The sequence below is a fragment of the Schistosoma haematobium genome, chromosome 2 (genome assembly GCF_000699445.3).
Source record: "Schistosoma haematobium chromosome 2, whole genome shotgun sequence".
Classification (NCBI taxonomy): domain Eukaryota; kingdom Metazoa; phylum Platyhelminthes; class Trematoda; order Strigeidida; family Schistosomatidae; genus Schistosoma; species Schistosoma haematobium.
This window is the reverse complement of record NC_067197.1, coordinates 36,004,331-36,023,506: the sequence shown is the minus strand read 5'-3', so window position 1 is coordinate 36,023,506 and position 19,176 is coordinate 36,004,331. Positions and strand designations below refer to the sequence as shown.

At 34.2% G+C, this 19,176-nt stretch overlaps 1 protein-coding gene across 1 annotated transcript in view; it reads right to left on the bottom strand.

The window, feature by feature from the left end:
- FAM13B overlaps positions 1-19,176 on the bottom strand; it is a 53,510-nt gene that overhangs the window by 34,128 nt on the left and 206 nt on the right. The window contains exons 2-4 of the mRNA XM_051215068.1: positions 16,151-19,136; positions 15,409-15,849; positions 4,199-4,411 (exon numbers count right to left, since the gene is read on the bottom strand). Of these exons, the coding sequence (XP_051068252.1) occupies positions 4,199-4,411; positions 15,409-15,840 (645 nt within the window). The 5' untranslated portion in view covers positions 15,841-15,849; positions 16,151-19,136. The remainder of the gene's footprint in view (positions 1-4,198; positions 4,412-15,408; positions 15,850-16,150; positions 19,137-19,176) is intronic.

Below are 19,176 nucleotides of genomic sequence, written 5' to 3'. Positions count from 1 at the left end.
TTAATATTCATGGTCAGACCAAAAATAAGTTGCAGACACATAACGCACATACGACCAAATAAAAACAGTCAGGGTTAATAAGTGAATAATCAACAAGTTCAAAATGTGGCTTGAGAAAAGTGCATAAACTGATCTATCCAGAAACTAAAACAACCTATGTGGGATTGATATGGTACCAGCCACTACATACTCGACCATTCAGGTGAACATATGTTGCAACATGAAAAAATAATAAAATTAGAGATTCATTTAATTCTCAACTTAATGAACCTCAATATTCATCATAAGAAGGGAAAAATACAGGCCATCTTATTTATTGATTTGAACACACAAATATTGGTACAAAGGGGCACCAAATACATATGCACCACACAAGTCACTTGATTTATGTGTGACCTGTGATACTACCCGGTTGCCCAAACCGAAGCTGGTGGTTTTCTAAAGAGGCCACACACATACACCCTTCGACCTAATGGTTTGATCCACAAGGCAGTGGAGCAACGTCAGGAGATTCACTCCCATAGTAGCCAGTGACCAACGATTGGTTCACACACCATTTGTTCCTTCAGGATACTGGAGCCCATATGCAGTATTGATTCGGAATCAAGGTTTTACAACTCCCCTAGGTGGATCCTCTGTGTCCACTAACCTGGTTAAAGTGCCGGACACTCGCTTTCGTCTCCTCAATTTCGTAAACGACACTTCTGCCACGAGAAGGCAGTGGTTGTATGCGCGTAGCCATGAGAGATCATTTCGAGAGGGAGAGCTAACTCTCCCCACCCTCGGCCGTACCATGGCATTTGGGGGGGGGGGTAAGACCATATTCTCCGTACTCTACTAAATGAGAATGATGGCAACTTTATCTGATTTTGTTTTCCCTTGAAAGAAAAATACATCTGAAAAATTTTCATCTAACGTGTTCAGTAAAAATAAACTGATCTATTGGTGGTTAGGTTGAAACAACAATAATTTAAACAAGCAAACAAACGCAAGAAAATGGTGGAAATTATTGAGCATTCCCATAGGTCAAACGTAATAAAAATATTTCCTATTAAATGACGGACTATTGTACAAAATGGTGTATTGATTGGTCTTATTTGAGATTACGTCACATTGATTTTTGAACACAGAAATAATTAAAGTTGAAATAGAATCTGATTCGATATAGTGTGAGTGATACTAGCCAATTTGTGTTATTTATTCAGGGCTCTACTGACCGTAGTCTACAAAACAAAAATGCTTAGTCAGTCACCGATCTCGCTTTGCTCAGTCTTGTATCATACTGTCATGAAAATTTTGAAATGACCAATTGTTTGAGTGAATTTTTTATCATATCGACAATCCACCCATATTTTTTGAATAGGCAAATAATTACGACAGACTAATCAGAGTAGTAAAAGATCTTTGGTTAGTAAATTGTTTTGTTAATTTTCATGATCAAATCATTTACAGACCATCGACTATCGAATTCAACTGTATTGGTGCGTACAAACTTCCTAGTTGAAGTCTAAGCGATAACTGTGAACAACAGTTTGGAAATTTAGATAACGCAACATAGTGTACAATCAGTTACAGTAAACCAGAAGTATTCACTTTTTATCTTAGCTTAGATAATGAATATCAAACATTTCACATCATTTCTATCCAAGTTTCAATCCTTCTTTCCGAACGATATTCTTCCATTTCTATTCATTTTTAACATTATTGACAATAACCATTGTTCTGACTCATTTTGTTATTCGTCTCGTTAGTTTCATTTATGCTTTTATTGAGATCATGAACTGATCAATGTCAGACCAATATTGGAAACCTAGAAGTATTCAGATGTCCGTTTCGTCCTAGCATGGAACTTTTCAAAAGTGCATACTCACGATCCCGTATACGAGACTCTAACTCGGGACTTTCGGTTTCACACACAGACACTAAATATAAACTACTGAGCCCTCGTCAAATAGTGTTAAAAAACTTAACAATCTTCACAATTATTTACTGATATTGTGTTGTGTTAATGTGATGTATGTAGCTGATGTACTAACTGACGTACATTTGTCCTAGACTATATATAAATATATATTAACAATTATTGACTGGCTAAGAGATTATTTCAATTTGGTCAGGTTTTAAAGACCAATTAGTTATTGAATAAAGTAGTTACAATGATTAAAACAGTTTTTTATTAAAAAATCATTCATAAAAGGATAGTCATACATTATAACTAATGAGTTAGTGAAACGATCAGTAAATATTACAAATCAATAATAGTAATAATAATAATACTGCTAGCTAATCAATTGTACTAATTGGAATTCTATGTATTAAATGAAAAAAAATATTCCCACGTAGACTATCTATCCATCTACTTTTCTATAGAATGAAATTATCCGTTTATAAATGAGAAATAAATTTAAAAAAAGAATTCTATTATTTATATTAGTATCTATGATTATTACGGCTATTCTGTCATTAAAATCTACTGTTATTATTTACTAATTTAATTATTTATCCTAAAATTAATAAACTTTATTTATTTTGAAATTATTCTCACATCATCGTTATTACACTTAATGATATCTGCACCCAAACACAAATAGTAATAACGCTTATCTTTCTTTAATATATACGCATGTCCATTCTTCAGTACAACTACAGTTATATATATATATGAGTTGTGAGAAAAAAAAGTAGTAGGTATAGTGCATTTTCGCTTCATAAAAGAAGACTGTGAGATAACCAGAGCCAGGAACATAAACTCAATAGATTCAGTCTATCGATTGAAGAATATAAGATTACTTTAGACCAAAATACTTGGTGGTGAATTAATCTGGTATTGGTTGATTACAGGATAATAATCCCGAAGCCCTGAAACTAGAAATATTCTATTTATTGGCTTTTGTTATTAATTACCATAAAATTTATACTGTTAACAGGAGTCAAAAACATTATTGTAATGAGATTAGGATTACAGCTATACACGTATAAATGACTGGACAAGTACAGATATAGAAATTAGCATAGTGTATATTATATTGGACAAATTGGATACCACCTTCACCTGTGTATTCGCAAACATTAACTAGAATTGAAACAATATGATACTGTTATCACTGATATCAATACGCATGAACATGAATGTGATCGAAAAAGTCTAAATTCAGGATCGAGAAGACAAGAATAATATCAAAGAATTCTAAAAAACTAGAAGACATTCAGATTCGTTGGTAAACGGTTAACACATTAATATAGACCATATCTATCACCCTATACGGAAGACGACAATGAGTCACAAGGTCAAGAGTTAACTGAAAGCAATAGTCAACAAGAATACGAAAATAAATGAAGACAACCAGACACCGACAAGACCATTAGAACGTACTGATGAAACAAAGGTGAAAAGCTCACTTCTACATAAATTAGGCGATGTCAATATTGTCCAGAACGACGATAAATCCATAACCCTACAATGAAAGCTTCTAGTTCAGAGAGCACAATACTATTGAAATTTTACCAATTGTATTGATCATAATAATGACAACATTTGTATGTATAATACAGTGCAATCAATAATTTAGAAACTAACACAAATGAATACTAGAACAAGAACTGTAACCGTTTTACACATCAATAGTCAAAAGATAACACTCTATCCAAATACATTTAAATGTATTAAAGACGTCAAACAAAAAAAATTTTCTTTATATTATGCCAGATAAACAGAATAATCGAAATTATTTGCATATATATATACATGCACTTTAGTGAATGAGATTGTGAATCTTATTTTAAATTTTTACTCTCAGTCTAATAATACTATCACTAAGATCATTGATTCTATTGGTTTGAGTATTTGAACAATCAAAGGATTGTAATTTGATCGAGATAACTTGAATATAATCGAAGATTAGAAAGTGCTGAGCAACTGATTCGTATCTGACAGCCAGTAGGATATATATACATAAATTACTACAGATAAAGATTGTTTTCAAGGGGATGAAATAGATGTATCCCAAATGTTGTGAAGTGAAGTTACTGTAACCTCAGTTCCTGCTGCACTGGCTACGTATCTATATATATGAAACTTGAATTCCGAGGGGAAAGTCTGTGAAATAATAGTCAAGTTTACCCTACCTACTCCACTAATGCCGGAAAAGTCACATCATTTAAACAGAAAATCCCAATAGTCATTCTAAGAAAAACTTACCAAGTTTTCAGGTGTAAATCGAAAAACATTAGGTCCGAATACAATACCTAATGATTCAATCGACATTTTATTATCAGATTGGTAAACAGAAACACGGTGTAAAAATTGGCATAAATGCTTGAGTAGAGTATAATTGACCACTGGTAATTGAGCAACTAAATTTTCCAATTGAATTAGATAAGCATCTTGATTTGAACGATATTCCGAATGAATCTTAATGAAATAAAACGAAAAGTAAAATAAAAGAATAAAAATGGATAAGTAAAGTAATGTAGAATTTAACCAATGCTTATAAAATGAGCAAAACAATTAAATAGACAAATAAAAACGTAATGTATTTCCTGAGAACATCTGTGTACTAATCTTTATTGATATATTTTAAATTAATTTCATAACAATAGAATGAACAATTTGAAAATGGAAGTAAAAATGCTGATAAAAAAAGTAGTGGTAAACAAAAGTGAAAGCAGATATTAAAATCCACAGGAAAGTAAAATGTAGGCCAATCGATACCATTTCTTTATCTAGTCACTTAGATAATGTTTTCAGCTTATTCATATTATCATATTAGATAGCCAGTTGGGGTAGTTGGTAAATAGGCATGATACAATCAATGATGTCGTTTTACGCAAATTTGTAAGTCAAATTACACACAGTTACCAACCTCTCGTAATCTCTAATTCGTGAGGATTATAACCAAAAAGTTCACCGCTTTCATAAGCAACAGTTGAGTCAATCAATCATAAACAACCTACAGACTGGGACAGCGAGACGATTAGCAAAGAGTTAAAATGATAGATGATAGTGAAAAAGATTAAGGACCGCAAAGTAAGAGTAGGAAAGGAGAGATGAATTCGAAGAATAAAACATGCGAAATAATACTGAGGTTTAAGATTTTGAGGTAGATAAAGAGCCAATGCATCTGCTCCCTTAATACCGATTCTAAGCCATGTCAATTATCGTCTCCCATTATTGCTTACGATAATTGAATGAACTTACTTACTTACGCCTGTTACTCCTGGAGTTATAGGCCGCCGACCAGCATTCTCCAACCCACTCTGTCCTAAGCCTTCTTTTCTGGTTCCATCCAATTCTTGTTCATTTTTCTCATGTCTATCTCCATTTCCCGGCGTAATTTGTTCTTTGCTCTTCTTCTTTTCCTTTGGCCTTGAGGATTCCATGTGAGGGCTTGTCTTGTGACGCAGTTCGGTGCTTTTCTCGATGCGTGTCCTATCCACTTCCAGCGCTTCTTCCTGATTTCTTACTCCGCTGGGATCTGGTTTGTTCTCTCCCACAGTAGGTTGTTGCTAATAGTGTCCGGCCAACGGATCCGAAGTATTTTGCGTAGACAACTGTTAACAAACACCTGTATCTTCTGGATGATGGCTTTCGTAGTTCTCCAGGTTTCCGCCCCATACAGTAGGACTGTCTTGACATCTGTATTGAAAATTCTGACCTTGGTGTTGGTTGACAGTTGTTTTGAGTTCCAGATGTCCTTCAGTCGTAGATATACTGCTCTTGCTTTGCCGATCCGCGCCTTCACATCTGCATCAGATCCACCATGTTCATCAATGATGCTGCCCAAATATGTAAAGGTTTTTACATCTTCCAAATCGTCTCCGTCAATTGTGACTGGATTGGTGCGTGCTGTGTTGTATCAGAGAATCTTGCTTTTCCCTTTGTGTATGTGGAGACCTACTGCTGCTACACTGGTCGTTTTCTCCTGCATTTGTTTTTGCGTTTGCGATAGAAGGGCCAGATCATCCGCGAAGTCTAGATCGTCTTACTGCATCCTAGATGTCCACTGTATCCCGTGCTTTCCTTCAGATGTTGATGTTTTCATGATCCAGTCGATCACCAGGAGAAAGAGAAAGGGTGAAAGTAAGTAACCTTGCCTGACACCTCATTGAAGAGAGTGTGGAGTATCCTTGCAGTTACCGCTACGTCTGCTTTCAGTGCCTCTTCTGGAATGTTGTCTGGTCCTGCTGCTTTGCTACTCTTGATTTTTCTGATGGCCATGCTGATTTATTCAATTGTCGGTGGGCCGACATTGATTGGGAGGTCCGTGGGTGCTGCTTCGATATTAGATGGGTTCAGTGGGGCTGGTCGATTCAAGAGTTCTTTGAAGTGTTATACCCACCTGTTTCGTTGTTCTCCAATGTTGTTGATTACCTTGCCTTTCTTGCTTTTCAGTGGTCGTTCTGGTTTACGATTCTTTTCAGAGAGTTTCTTTGTTATGTCATACAGTTCTAATCGAGTGAATCCCGGCGTATATTCTGCACCTGAAAGCACGGCTCGGTTCAACCACCGATGTTTATGCCATGTCCTGGTTTGACTGTCTCGAGTTTCCTTCCAACCCATTCTTGCACCGATCAACTTAGTGTGTTGAGGTGGGAATTGGTTGTGTATGCGTAATAGCTTATGTCTCATCCATCTAGATCGACGAAGATTCAGTCTCACTTTTGATTAACACCTTATAACTAACATCGATAGTGCTCACTCGCTAGTTCCACTAAAAGCGAACAATTTTCTTAAGAAACCTATATTAAAATGTTTACAGCTTACGAATACCTTCTATTTTCACAGAGGATATCTCACAGCCATAGAGTGATATGGAAAGAAACGTTGCAAAACAACTTTCAAAAATGATAATTGAAGTAGAATTTTGGACGAATTCTTTTTTTTTCTCATACAAACTTGGGTTAATAAGGGTTGGTGACATAATTAGTGAGAAAATCCAGAAATTAGAAATATTTATTACTCTAAAAATAGTTCTGAAAGTTGATCAGTATTATTTATAACCTTCAATAAATATTATCGGAAGCCTTAATAATCTAAAGAATCAACAAAGTAAAATTAAGTATACACTGAACAATTGTGTAGTATCGAATTTTCATAATTATAGACAAATAAACAAATGTTTGTATAGCTATAAAAAGCTTAAACAGGAAAGACACGTTTTACTTGGTTATTTATAAACAACACACGATATATACTACATAGAATATATTGCTCATGTTACCCATAAAATACTAAGTTGTTACTTAAAACATTACAACTAATCTGAAAATATTCAAAACAATTACCATCAAAACATTACTAAAACACTATAGGGAAAGTATGAATGCAGCAAAACACTGTCAAGCAACAAGCAGTTGTAGAGCTACGTTTTGGGTTAGTTAACTATTCGCACATTTGAAAGGTGTCCACTCCAACGCAGCATGGAATGATATCCGAAAAGCTGTGGAAACAGCAGTGATATCTGCTAGTACGGTAAACCGTAAGGTTAGGGAGCAACACTGGATCTCAGCAGCATCTATCGCACTGATAGATACTCGAAAACTCATTCCGCCTGACTCTGAACATAATGAAGAGCGCAGTCAGCGTAAGCGCAAGCTGACAAGAAGTCTACGCAATGATCGAGAACAGTGGTGGTTGGCGAAAGCAAGAGAGATGGAAAAGGCAGTGACAATAGGTAATAGCAGACAACTGTTCAAACTCGTTAAAGAAACCGGTATTAGGAAACCGACTGTTAGCGAAACTATCTCGGGAAAAGATGGACATATTATTCACTCTCAATCCAGGAGATTGGATCGATGGGCAGAACACTTTAGGGATCAGTTCAAATGGCCTTCAGATGGATGGAAAAATGTGTATATGCAGAACTCAATTACTCCGATAAATTAACCTGGATCCTATAGGGGAATACTGAAAAGTGCTAAAAGATGAAAGATAAAGTGAAATGAGGCAACTTGTACAAGGTTCTGTGTGATTTATAACGGACCGACTAAATAAATTCAACTAGTCCAAATTACATAACATTTTCCTAGATATGCAATATTCAATGCCCCTAAAATATCCTGGTACGGTCGGGGGTGGTGAGAGTCCGCTCTCCCTCTCGAAATGACCTCTCATGGCCACACGTATACAACCACTCCCAGGGAAGTCCTACTCACTGCCTTCTCGTTGCATTACTGTTATTTACGAAATCGAGAAGACGAAAGCGAATGTCCGGCACTTCAACCGAGTTAGTGGACACGAAGGATCCACATAGGGGAGTTGTAAAACCTTGATTCCGAATCAATACTGCATATGGGCTCCAGTATCCTGAAGGAACAAATGGTGTGTGAACCAATCGTTGGTCACTGGCTACTATGGGAGTGAATCTCCTGACGTTGCTCCACTGCCTTGTGGATCAAACCATTAGGTCGAAGGGTGTATGTGTGTGGCCTCTTTAGAAAACCACCAGCTTCGGTTTGGGCACCCGGACGGTATCACAGCCCACACAAAAATCAAGTGACTTGTGTGGTGCATATGTATTTGGTGTCCCTTTGTACTAATATTTATGTGTTCAAATAAATAAATAAAATAATTTGAATTCATGCAAAATTTCAGCACATAATAATCAATAACTGACGAAAAGAAGATAAAAGAAAGCAGCGAAACAAATCGCCAAAAATGAATGAAACAAACGGGTTTTCATTCAAAGATAGATAAAAAGCAAACCAGTCCAGGAATCGTGTTTTGCATCACGAAAAATCACTTAGAAAATTTAGATCAATGATACTTACTTTCGGTCATATTGCTTACCATGATTATTTAATTGATCAAACGAGTTTGAAAACTGTTTTATATTAATAAATATGTAAACATGAGTGTTTAGTATTTTAATCTCAGTTGTGTTTTTTTTCGTCAAAGAAGTATTCTACGTGTTATAGTTATTTAGCTAAATAAATAGCGAGTTTACACTGTTTATAGAAGTGAACTAATTATCCAGTAACTGCCGTGTTGTGTGGTTATTTACTTAAAACAGTGAAACAATTATACGATTCCAAAAAAGAAACAATCACGAAAATAGTAAAACAAAAAAGTCTAACACTAAATCAAATGAACAAAATATGTACATTCGTGTGTACTAATAAATGGTTAGATATATAAGAAACTCAGTTGTGGTTATTTTCGATATAGCACCAAGAAGGGATAAATATACATGAATAATTGGCTAAATGTAAATCAACCGAATTCCCTTCCCAGAGCAAGTGAAAAAAAGGACAGAGTAAGCTCAGCTTCTCCTCATTCTTTATGAAACACAGAAGTATTGAATACTAGGTATAATTACACCATTTTGTTCGATAGACTCGAAAAAAAAACATACTATCATATTCATTTTATCCCTATATGATTGTCTAAGAGACACAATTGTCTGGAAGACAAAAGAAAACCATCAAAATAAGATGTCTCAGTATCTGACCTGGAGATATGAGACTATGATTTGCTTTGGGTTAAGTCACCTTAATACCATGATAGCTATCACTTTTATTTCACAAGATCTAATAATTTATTGAATAAATCAAAAGTACAACATGATTAAAACTTTTCATAAATAGTTGAGATGATGCTACAGCAAGTCAATCAAGAACAAGCTATAAACTAGGCACACTTTTTAGACGTTTCTCAAACAATCCCAAGGTTACCAATTAATGATAAATGTAAATGTAATCAGTTAAATCTGTACATTATACTAGCAGTAAAGTGAATGAATGATATTATACATGATTTCAGACCTATAGATTCTAGGCTTCAGACCGTGTGAAATCTTGGGTGTACACTGATAAATATTGATTCCAATGATTTCCTTAGTGGCGTTGATTTACGGTATGATAACTGTCTTTAAAATAAACAATTCTTCAAAAAACAACTTAAATTTAAAAAAAAACTTTATATTATTCCAGATTGTCAATCAGGTTTTTATTAATTTTGTTTGTGAAAGGCAATAAATTACTCGAGAAAAAAGTAGGTTTGATTTATTTAAAGTAGCAATAAACAATTTGCAGTCAATAGTAAAAGTAACAACGCAATTAATGAACCAATGACAGACGGATAGTGGTAGCTTTTCAAACGAATTTGCGACCTAGTTATTATCTAAATATCAATTAAAGTCTCATTGGGTGTAAATAAAGTTTCGCATTAAACGCAAACTATTTTATAAACTCTTGTTCGTTAGCAATATTCTACTACTATTACTAATACTATAAATCACACTTACTACATAGGCGTGAAACTAGCTTAGGGTTGAAGCCTACAAAGTTATCTATGAGAATAGAACAATATGAAGAAAATATTCCTGAAAGAAATATGCTAACTTATTAGTCAAGACCCATAAATGCTTTTTTTTAGATAATGAATTCATTTCATTTCTTCAAACATTTTGTCATATTTCACAAAGTTAAAGTTTACACTGGTAGTTCAGTGTACACATAGTTTTGTGCATATGTTCAGTTAAGTAACAGAATCCTAAAACATAAGACAATATAAATATGTGTAATATTTCTACATAACAGTAGACAATTAAAATTGTACTTATTTGGCCTGAAATAACACGAATACGCGTATAGGTGGATAAAAAAGAAACAAAATATATGACAATAATAGGTATCGTTGATTGATCAATACAAATGAGAAAGAATAGAAAACACCTTTAATTTAATTGATTTATTACTAAAGCGTATAAGTTAATTCAATCACTACATACCTGACGATTCTCACATAGATTCTAGTAAATAGTAAGGAGCGATTTTTAGTCAGTAGTTTTAAAATTTACGATTAATAAAAACATATATCGGTGAAAATAACCAACTGATTCATTTCAGTGTTTACACTTGCGATATAAGCTGTAAGCTAGCACTTACTTAACTATAAACGTGTACTGAGAACACTGACATTTTTTCATTTACATAACGCCGAAATTTTACAATGTTCCTCAGGAGTTTTGGTATACAGATTAAACCCCTTAGCCTGTAGTTAGTTAACATATTGAAGGTTCGCAATCCAAGTCATCCAGTTCAGTCAGTTACAACGTAAGACGAGGCACATACATGCACCGGGCATCAAATACTATCACAAACCCTCAAACGAAAATAACAGCTTGAAGTCAAGGACGATGTGTTTTGTATTTGACAAGTTTATATGAAGATTATTATTCTGTTCAATACTTACTGTTCCACCATGTTGTATATAACTTAGGTAAAAACAAACTAGAGTAACTCAGCAGTAGCTTATCATGTAAGCCGGTTGAATACAGAAAACCGTACTTTTGTGATATTTTTGAATTTTCTTTAGTGAGCTTTTTTGCACTATTTTCTAAAATTATTGGTCATGGTTGTTGTCTCTCAAGTTCGCAAAGTTATCACAGTTTGATAATAAAAATTCACCTTTATTAATAAATTTTAACAAACTGTTCTTGTTGACTAACACTTTTTATACAAGAAGAATTGAATCTAGATTTCTGATACATACTGCTAATTTTACTTTGTGTATTTTTTTGAAACCAATATTTGAAAGAGTACTATCACTCAATAAAGTGAACATGAGAATTCAGGGAGTCTTGAAAAACAGCCAAAATGCATAATTTGTTATATTTTTATTATTCATTTAGGAATTGATAGTCAATTTTGGAAAGAAGACCTCCACTTCAAAGAAAAATTTCACATAACCTGATTCTACTGTACGTTGATATGTATAAAAAAAATGAGGAAATTAACAATCTACGATTACTGATCACAATGGTAATTCTGTCTAGGTGTTGCTAGATTCTTTAGACAAGACTTTATATAATTAGTGTTTTTCTCAATAAAGTTTTGTACACAATTGCTAATAAGTACTCTAAAATTTAAAATAGAGTGAAGTAATCACTCAGTCATTCAGCTACAACGTAGAACCAGGCACATATATGCATCGGTCCAAGTTGCCGCACCTCATTAGCACAAAAAACGTACAGAAGTAGTCACTTCAATGGTAGTAATACATAAAAGAAAGATTGCATAAAAGGATACAATACAGGAAAAAAGAATTAGTTGATAGAAAGGTAGGCATAAGGTAATTTTAATCTCACGGTATAGGGGAAGACAAAAAGTGTATACACCTACTCCACAGCGATAGATAAAAATATTTTACAGTCTGTAACTAAATTCTTCGCTTTAAAACGTCTGTCAAACAAATAGATTACAACAGCAAGGTAATATGTATTAATATCCTATTCCGTACTCACGTACAAGTACCTTTGAGCTACACTTGTATGTGAGATCTAACCAGACTGTCAGACTTTAAATTAAACTTATTAGATCCGAATTCGGAGCCATAAATCAACAATTCGAAATTATATATACCTAACCGTTAGGCTATCACACTTTAAACTAGAGAACACAAACTGACACAAAGACTTAGCACATAACTAAAATTATGACATTTTTCTCAGGCGAAATCTATATAACAATAGATTGTAGTAGATGAAACATGTATAGACAAAAAAACATGATCATGTGCTAAATTAGTTATACTGATACATTTCAGAGAGATATTGAACAGTTATGTAACATTACCAAGGTTTGATTTGATAACTTCGAATAAATTGAGCATTGGGTAGATTATTATAAATAAATAATGTATTTGGAATATCCTAATGAGTACAAAAATTAGATTTTCTGACGTTTCGTGACTTAGTGTAAGTCACGAAACGTCAGAAAATCTAATATTCTACTCATTGGGGTATTACAAATATATTATTTATTTAGTTATGCAACAGTTACATTAGCTGATATGCCATTTGCAGTTGATGATTTATAATGCATTTAAACATTCAATTACTTGTAAAATTGAGTGACGTTAATAGAAAAACTAAAATAACCGATTTTAGAGTATGTAAACAACATTGCTTTGTTGAAAGAAAACATTTTGACATGACAACCAAATAGTCTGCACCCACCTATACGGTTCAGCCTTCACGAACTGATACCATGTATTAGCTTGACCCTCCTTAGTTTTTTTCCAACCTAATACTATACCAGCTATCATCGTAGAGGTAGTCGGTGTATAAGTATATGTATTATTTATTTCAACACAGATATTGGTACAAAGAGGCACCAAATACATATGCGCCACACAAATCTCATCCGATATGTGTGAGGGTTGTGATACTGACCGGGTGCCCAAACCGAAGCAGGTGGTTTTCTTAGGGGGCCAGACCCCGAGCCTTCGACCTGAAGGTCTGATCCACAAGGCAGTGATGCATCGTAAGGAGATGCAGTCCCATGGAAGCCGGTGACCAACAATTGGTTCATACGCTATTTGTTCCCGCAGGATACTGGAGCCCATGTGCACCATTGGTTTGGAATCCGGTTAAAGCGCTGGACATTCGCTTTTCGTCCTCTCATTTTCGTAAACAACACCCCCGCCACGAGAAGGCAGTGAGTAGGACTTCCCTGACAGAGGCTATATACGCGTGGCCATGTGAGAGCATTTCGATAATATTAGTAATTATAATAACCCTACCGTGTGGATTAAAAGCGAGGCAAATTAGAATAGATTAATAAGAATAATAATGAACAAAATCAAAATTAGCCTTTTCACAGAGTCATTTTTACGGTTAATGTCATCAGTATCATACTATTGCGTAATCAAATGTGTTCAAAGAATGGTTTAAACATCTATTGGTTTGACACTACTTTGATTTAGTTAACCAGGTATTAGTATTTTACCAACCTTAAAAAATACAAAAGGTGATTCAAAGATGAATACATTCGTCAGTAATTAATTAGTCAGTTAAATTATTATTATCATTATTATTATTATTAACGCTAAAGCAAAAATATTTGGAAATTTTAGAAACACATATCTTGATTCTTTTAACTTTCAGTTGACTCCTTTTCTTTTCTATACCATTACGTAGTGTGATGTATGTAATTGAATACATCAGGTATTTCATTATTCACTCTAAGGGAACAAAATTAACTTGAGCTACGACACAGTGGATGAAGTCGTGGTTCAGTGGCTAAAACATTCCACTGTTACGAATCAAGCAGCGGATTCGAATCCCTCTCCAGTTTGGTTTAGAGAAGTGGTTAGTATCGCCAGCTTACACCTACAACGTAGTTCAAAGCAAAGTGCACTAATCTGTACCCAAGTAAACGAGTTCAATGATAATAATGCATAAATTAAATAATAATCTCTTTTCGGTTTATAAAAAATGTAATGCATTATAAACAAACAAAACAAACAATAAAAATCTAAAATTGCTACGAAACCAGAACATCGATGGAGAAAAACAAATAATTATATCGTTAAACTGATGTTTGGTATGTGTATAATTAACGTTGTTAGACAACACATGAAACCAATTATGTATAAAGACGATGAAAGCGAAAGAAAACTCTGTAAGCAATATTATTTTTGGAGAAAAAACCAAACTGTTCACTGAAACAATAAATCAGCTCATAATCAAATTCAGTAGTGGCGAACAGATTTATCACGAAATCATACTCAATGCACAACATGGCACGTACGCATATCGGTTCAAATTACCACACCACAGCAAAGAAAGATGAAATTAAAAATATTTCAGAGTAAAGTAGTAATGGTACTACTGGTAGTAGAAAAAATTAGTGATAGACATTATGATTTGAGAAGAATGAGTTCGCGCAATAAAATGTATGAGGTAACTTCAAAACTCAAGACCTAGAGAAAAAAAATAAAATTCACCTGCGTACATTGGACTGCAGGCTACATCTATTTCACAACTGCTAGTATAATTGTCGAAATATCGGTGGAAAAAGACAAGTCTCCACCAGTAATAGATTGAGTCAAATTTGTAAAATAAAACTAATAAGCTGAAGCTCCATAGAAATATAATGCATATTCCAACCAATTCGATCCGACTTAACTAACTGACCGAATAATTCGTTTATCCTGGACAAAAACTGCAATTATATTATCTTACACTTAATATCTGTGAAACGTGGATCAGAGTACAATAACCATCATTTTGAGAGGATAATTAAAATTAACTTAAACTTAACCACTCCAGTACATTTCTTTTACGACGAAAACATGCACCTGCGATAAGTACATAGACCAGCAGTTGTACGTTTACTCCAGATTATGACAAAGTTACAAACTAATTAAAATTGCTTTATGAAGTTTCTACTTAAGACATAATGCATACATTTTCGGCAGTCATAAGTACAAGTTAAGATAAAGGATTCCTTGTACAACACACCAATTTTTTAGGCTATGAATAATCGCAGCTTCCTGACTTAAAGTAACATTGAATTATAAGGTTAGAATATTCCAAGTTATAAGTAAAACAAGAAAGCTCACATTTTTATATAATTAGTATACAAAAAGAAACATGGTTACTGCACATAATATTTACTTACTTTCAAAAATAATGCAGTGATATTTTCTGGAATTAATCCTTCTGGCAATTCCCTTAGATACAACTTAAGAAGACTAGCAACCGAGAAAACGTCAACTGAACGATCCAAATCTCCAGCTATACTTGAAAATTCCCCTAAATGCCAATAACTTCCGTTTACATCGACAATGGCACGCAATATCTCAACTGTTCGTGAATTACCATTTACACGAAAGATGCCTTCAGATTGTAAACCGCCTTTATCTAATAAGAAGTTAAATATATCAGAAATAACGATCGGAATTTCAGTCTTGTCGCGTTCTATAACATCTTCAAGTGATACACCAAATGTGAGCATAGGATGTCTGGGTATAGATAATGCTGTGGTAGGTTTAAAAGCTTTTTTAGGTACAGGATTAACGACCATTTTCTTCATTAGCCGCTCAATAACCATGACCGTCTCCTGCCGTAAGAAAACATGGAACACAAATTTCTGGTGATTAGTACAACCAACTTATATATTATTTGATTATAACAGAAAAATACATATGTTCAATAACAGCGTTTAGTAGAGCTGATTACGTTACTGATGAATATGCAAAAATTGATGTAAATATAAAACTTCCTTCGTACCCAGCTATAGTGGTTAGAATAGCGAATTCATTATACGCATCAAGTCGTCTTAAGTAAACTATTCAATTTTAAAACAGCAATTAGTCATGAAAGGAAATAAACCAAAAGCATACAAAAAAAGCTACACATACGGGATCAGTGATATTTGCCTTCCAAGGACGAACTTCAACAGGAATTGTTTCCTTAACAAGATTTCATGGTGTGGTCAGCCAAAAAACCATAATATTAAACGGCAAATTATTCAATTGATTGTAAAAGTTATAAGCTTGATGGTGACGAACAGTGAATATTTAAAGAATGTAAACTTGATATATTAAATAACAATCTGCATCGAAACCTGTCAATGATACATGATTTTTAGAGCATTCATCATCTCGAACACATAAGAGTGGCTGAAACGAAAGCAACCGAAATGCAGCAGTTTAGTGCATATTAATTGGTCAATAGTGGGACAGCAATACTTTACACTAAAAAAATACAGACACTGAAACAATCTATTACCATTGTATTATTCACAATCACGATTTAATTTATTATCACTATCACAGACTCTACTCCATACAGATTTGCCTCCTCGAGTACAAGACACCTCAAGTAAGAGAGCTAGTGATACCACCCAGCTGCCCAAATTGAAGTAGGTGGAGCAGAGTTCGAACTTGCGACTTCACAAACGCCTAAATCACAGTAATATTATTTACAACAGAAACATCAAAAAGTAAGATATGATTACGAAATGTAAAGTGCTAATACACACCCAAATTTTGTCTTGAACTTGGTTCCTAAAATTCAGCATTACATTTAGATCGAATATGAACCAAACTGATTAATGAATTTTCTGGAAAAAAAACCACATGTTCAACTATTTCTAGCTTAGCATAAACGTGTAACATCTATAACTTAAGAGACTCGAATAATATGAACAAGTGTTCAATCAACAAGTATTGGATTAACCAACTTTTAGGAATGTTAGACTCATAAAATTAGTTATTTGATCTGTAAGGAGACATATTAAGCAACGCAATTTATTGTTTCAAATTACCAAATAATTTCAAGGCACAGGAAGAATGTGGGAAAAAATTGTACAATTAACGGAAAGGAAAAATCAAACAGGAAATTTAGATAAAAGTCGGCGTCGATCAGACTCTTATAACATAGAAAATCCATGCCATACAATTGTTTCAAGTGGTGTTTAGTCAAACTTATACGTACGACATTCTCTAGATAAATGTGATATTCCGCTATATAAAAACAGCCAGTTTTTTTGGTCACTTGATATCCGCATACTAGGGATTTTGTGTTGAGAATTTAGTTTTCGTGAGTGATCTTTACTTTCTCATACTATTTAGATTAGTTCCACAGATTGGTCACAGATCAACCGCAAGATTTCCAAGTTCTTATAACAATGATTTAAAAAAATGAGTGGAAATCTGATAATACAGTTGACTGAATCCCACTTCATGTACTTCAGGTTCGACACCAAGTTAGTACAAACAGATTTTGTGCATCATACAAACGAATAAACAAAGCAAAACTTCCAGACGACCTCTCACAAACAGCAATCTAATTTTAAGAAAACTAATAAAAGATCTCATCAATGACAGGACCAATCATAAGCATACCTCCAGAATCTTTCATGATGCAAGCGGACTTTCAAATCCATCTCAGATCCATTTTCAAGACAACTAACACGTGAAATCTGAAACATACTTGGTGATATTTCACAAATTTACCAACATTACGATGGAAACTTCACGAAATGAAGATTATTCAGACATACCCCTACTCAAATTCTCCTGTCCATGCGATCAACAGTGAATTTCTAAGGACAGGAGTACGTAAAACTAAGTACTTTTGTATTTCACTACAATTAGCTAAAAGATTTGAACTAAAAGGGACAGATGATAGCTAGACATATCCACTTTATGACCGTAGATCGTTTATCGTTGATCATGGCTTGTGTTGGTCCTTCACGACTCACTGGCTGGGGTCCGAGAGATAGCGCAACACAGTGGCTAGAGACGTTATCAGATATGGCTCAGTATAGAAGCCAGTGGCGATCCTGCTGTAACCTTCTTTTGCTTTCTTCATTAAAAAAATGGTTGTATCTTTCTTAACTGAAGGGTTTCTTCTGACTGTACCTTTCTGTTCCCCCATTATTACCACTATTATTGCACTACCTTACACCAATCTCTTCCTTATTGTTCTTTTTTTAACCCTCCCCCCTACTTTTTTTCTTTTTCCTTCTCTCTAAATTCTCAGTGTTTTGTGTGGCGCATATATATTTGGCGCATTCTTGTACCAATATGTATGTGTTCAAATAAATAAATAATAAACCTTATGACCAATCTTGTGGCGGAAGATTATTTTTTATATAGGCTATTCTGCGGAAACCAGTAGCTTCTTGCTCTTGACAGCACCTAATAGTTGTTTCTAGTTCGAAGGTTATGCAGACACACAGAAATCATATTGAGGCAGCCAAATTCTATAGATAAACGACTACCTACTTGGTAGAATTTAACCGAGGACGACTACGAAAAATACGACATGCAATCATGCCGCTTCTAGTTTCATAACGAGTTATTAACTATATAGTGAGGACCAAAAAAGAATGGTAATCCATGTTATTGCAAATATGATTTAGCGGCGCACATGTATTTTGATCAATTAGAGTCAAAAACTTGAATGAATGAATATCCGTCCAGCAAACTTGACAGGGCCGAAGGATAGAAGTCAACAAGTAGTTTGAAGATTGTCTATATGCATCAAACTACAGCACAGATCAATCTTCCAAAGGTCTTATCAATAAAAGAATCTACTTTGACTTTCGTGAGATACCTAACAGATCATTCGCACATCGATTGTCGATGTTACACATACGAAACATGGGACAGTTGAAAAGTGCACCGAAAAAAATATGAATATTTCCACTTTCCCGCTACGCATCTTTTTACGTAAAATGTCGCACATGTATAATCGGGAGGTTATACAATGCAAAAACTAAACAACATGAAAAACTCAGAAAGAACTAAATGTCAATTGATTTTCATACTTCATTCACAAATTATGACTATCGATGCCTTGCATTTATTAAAAGCCATCTTAATGGCGATGAGTATTCTATACGAACAATATAAATCTATGATATAAAAAGCAACTT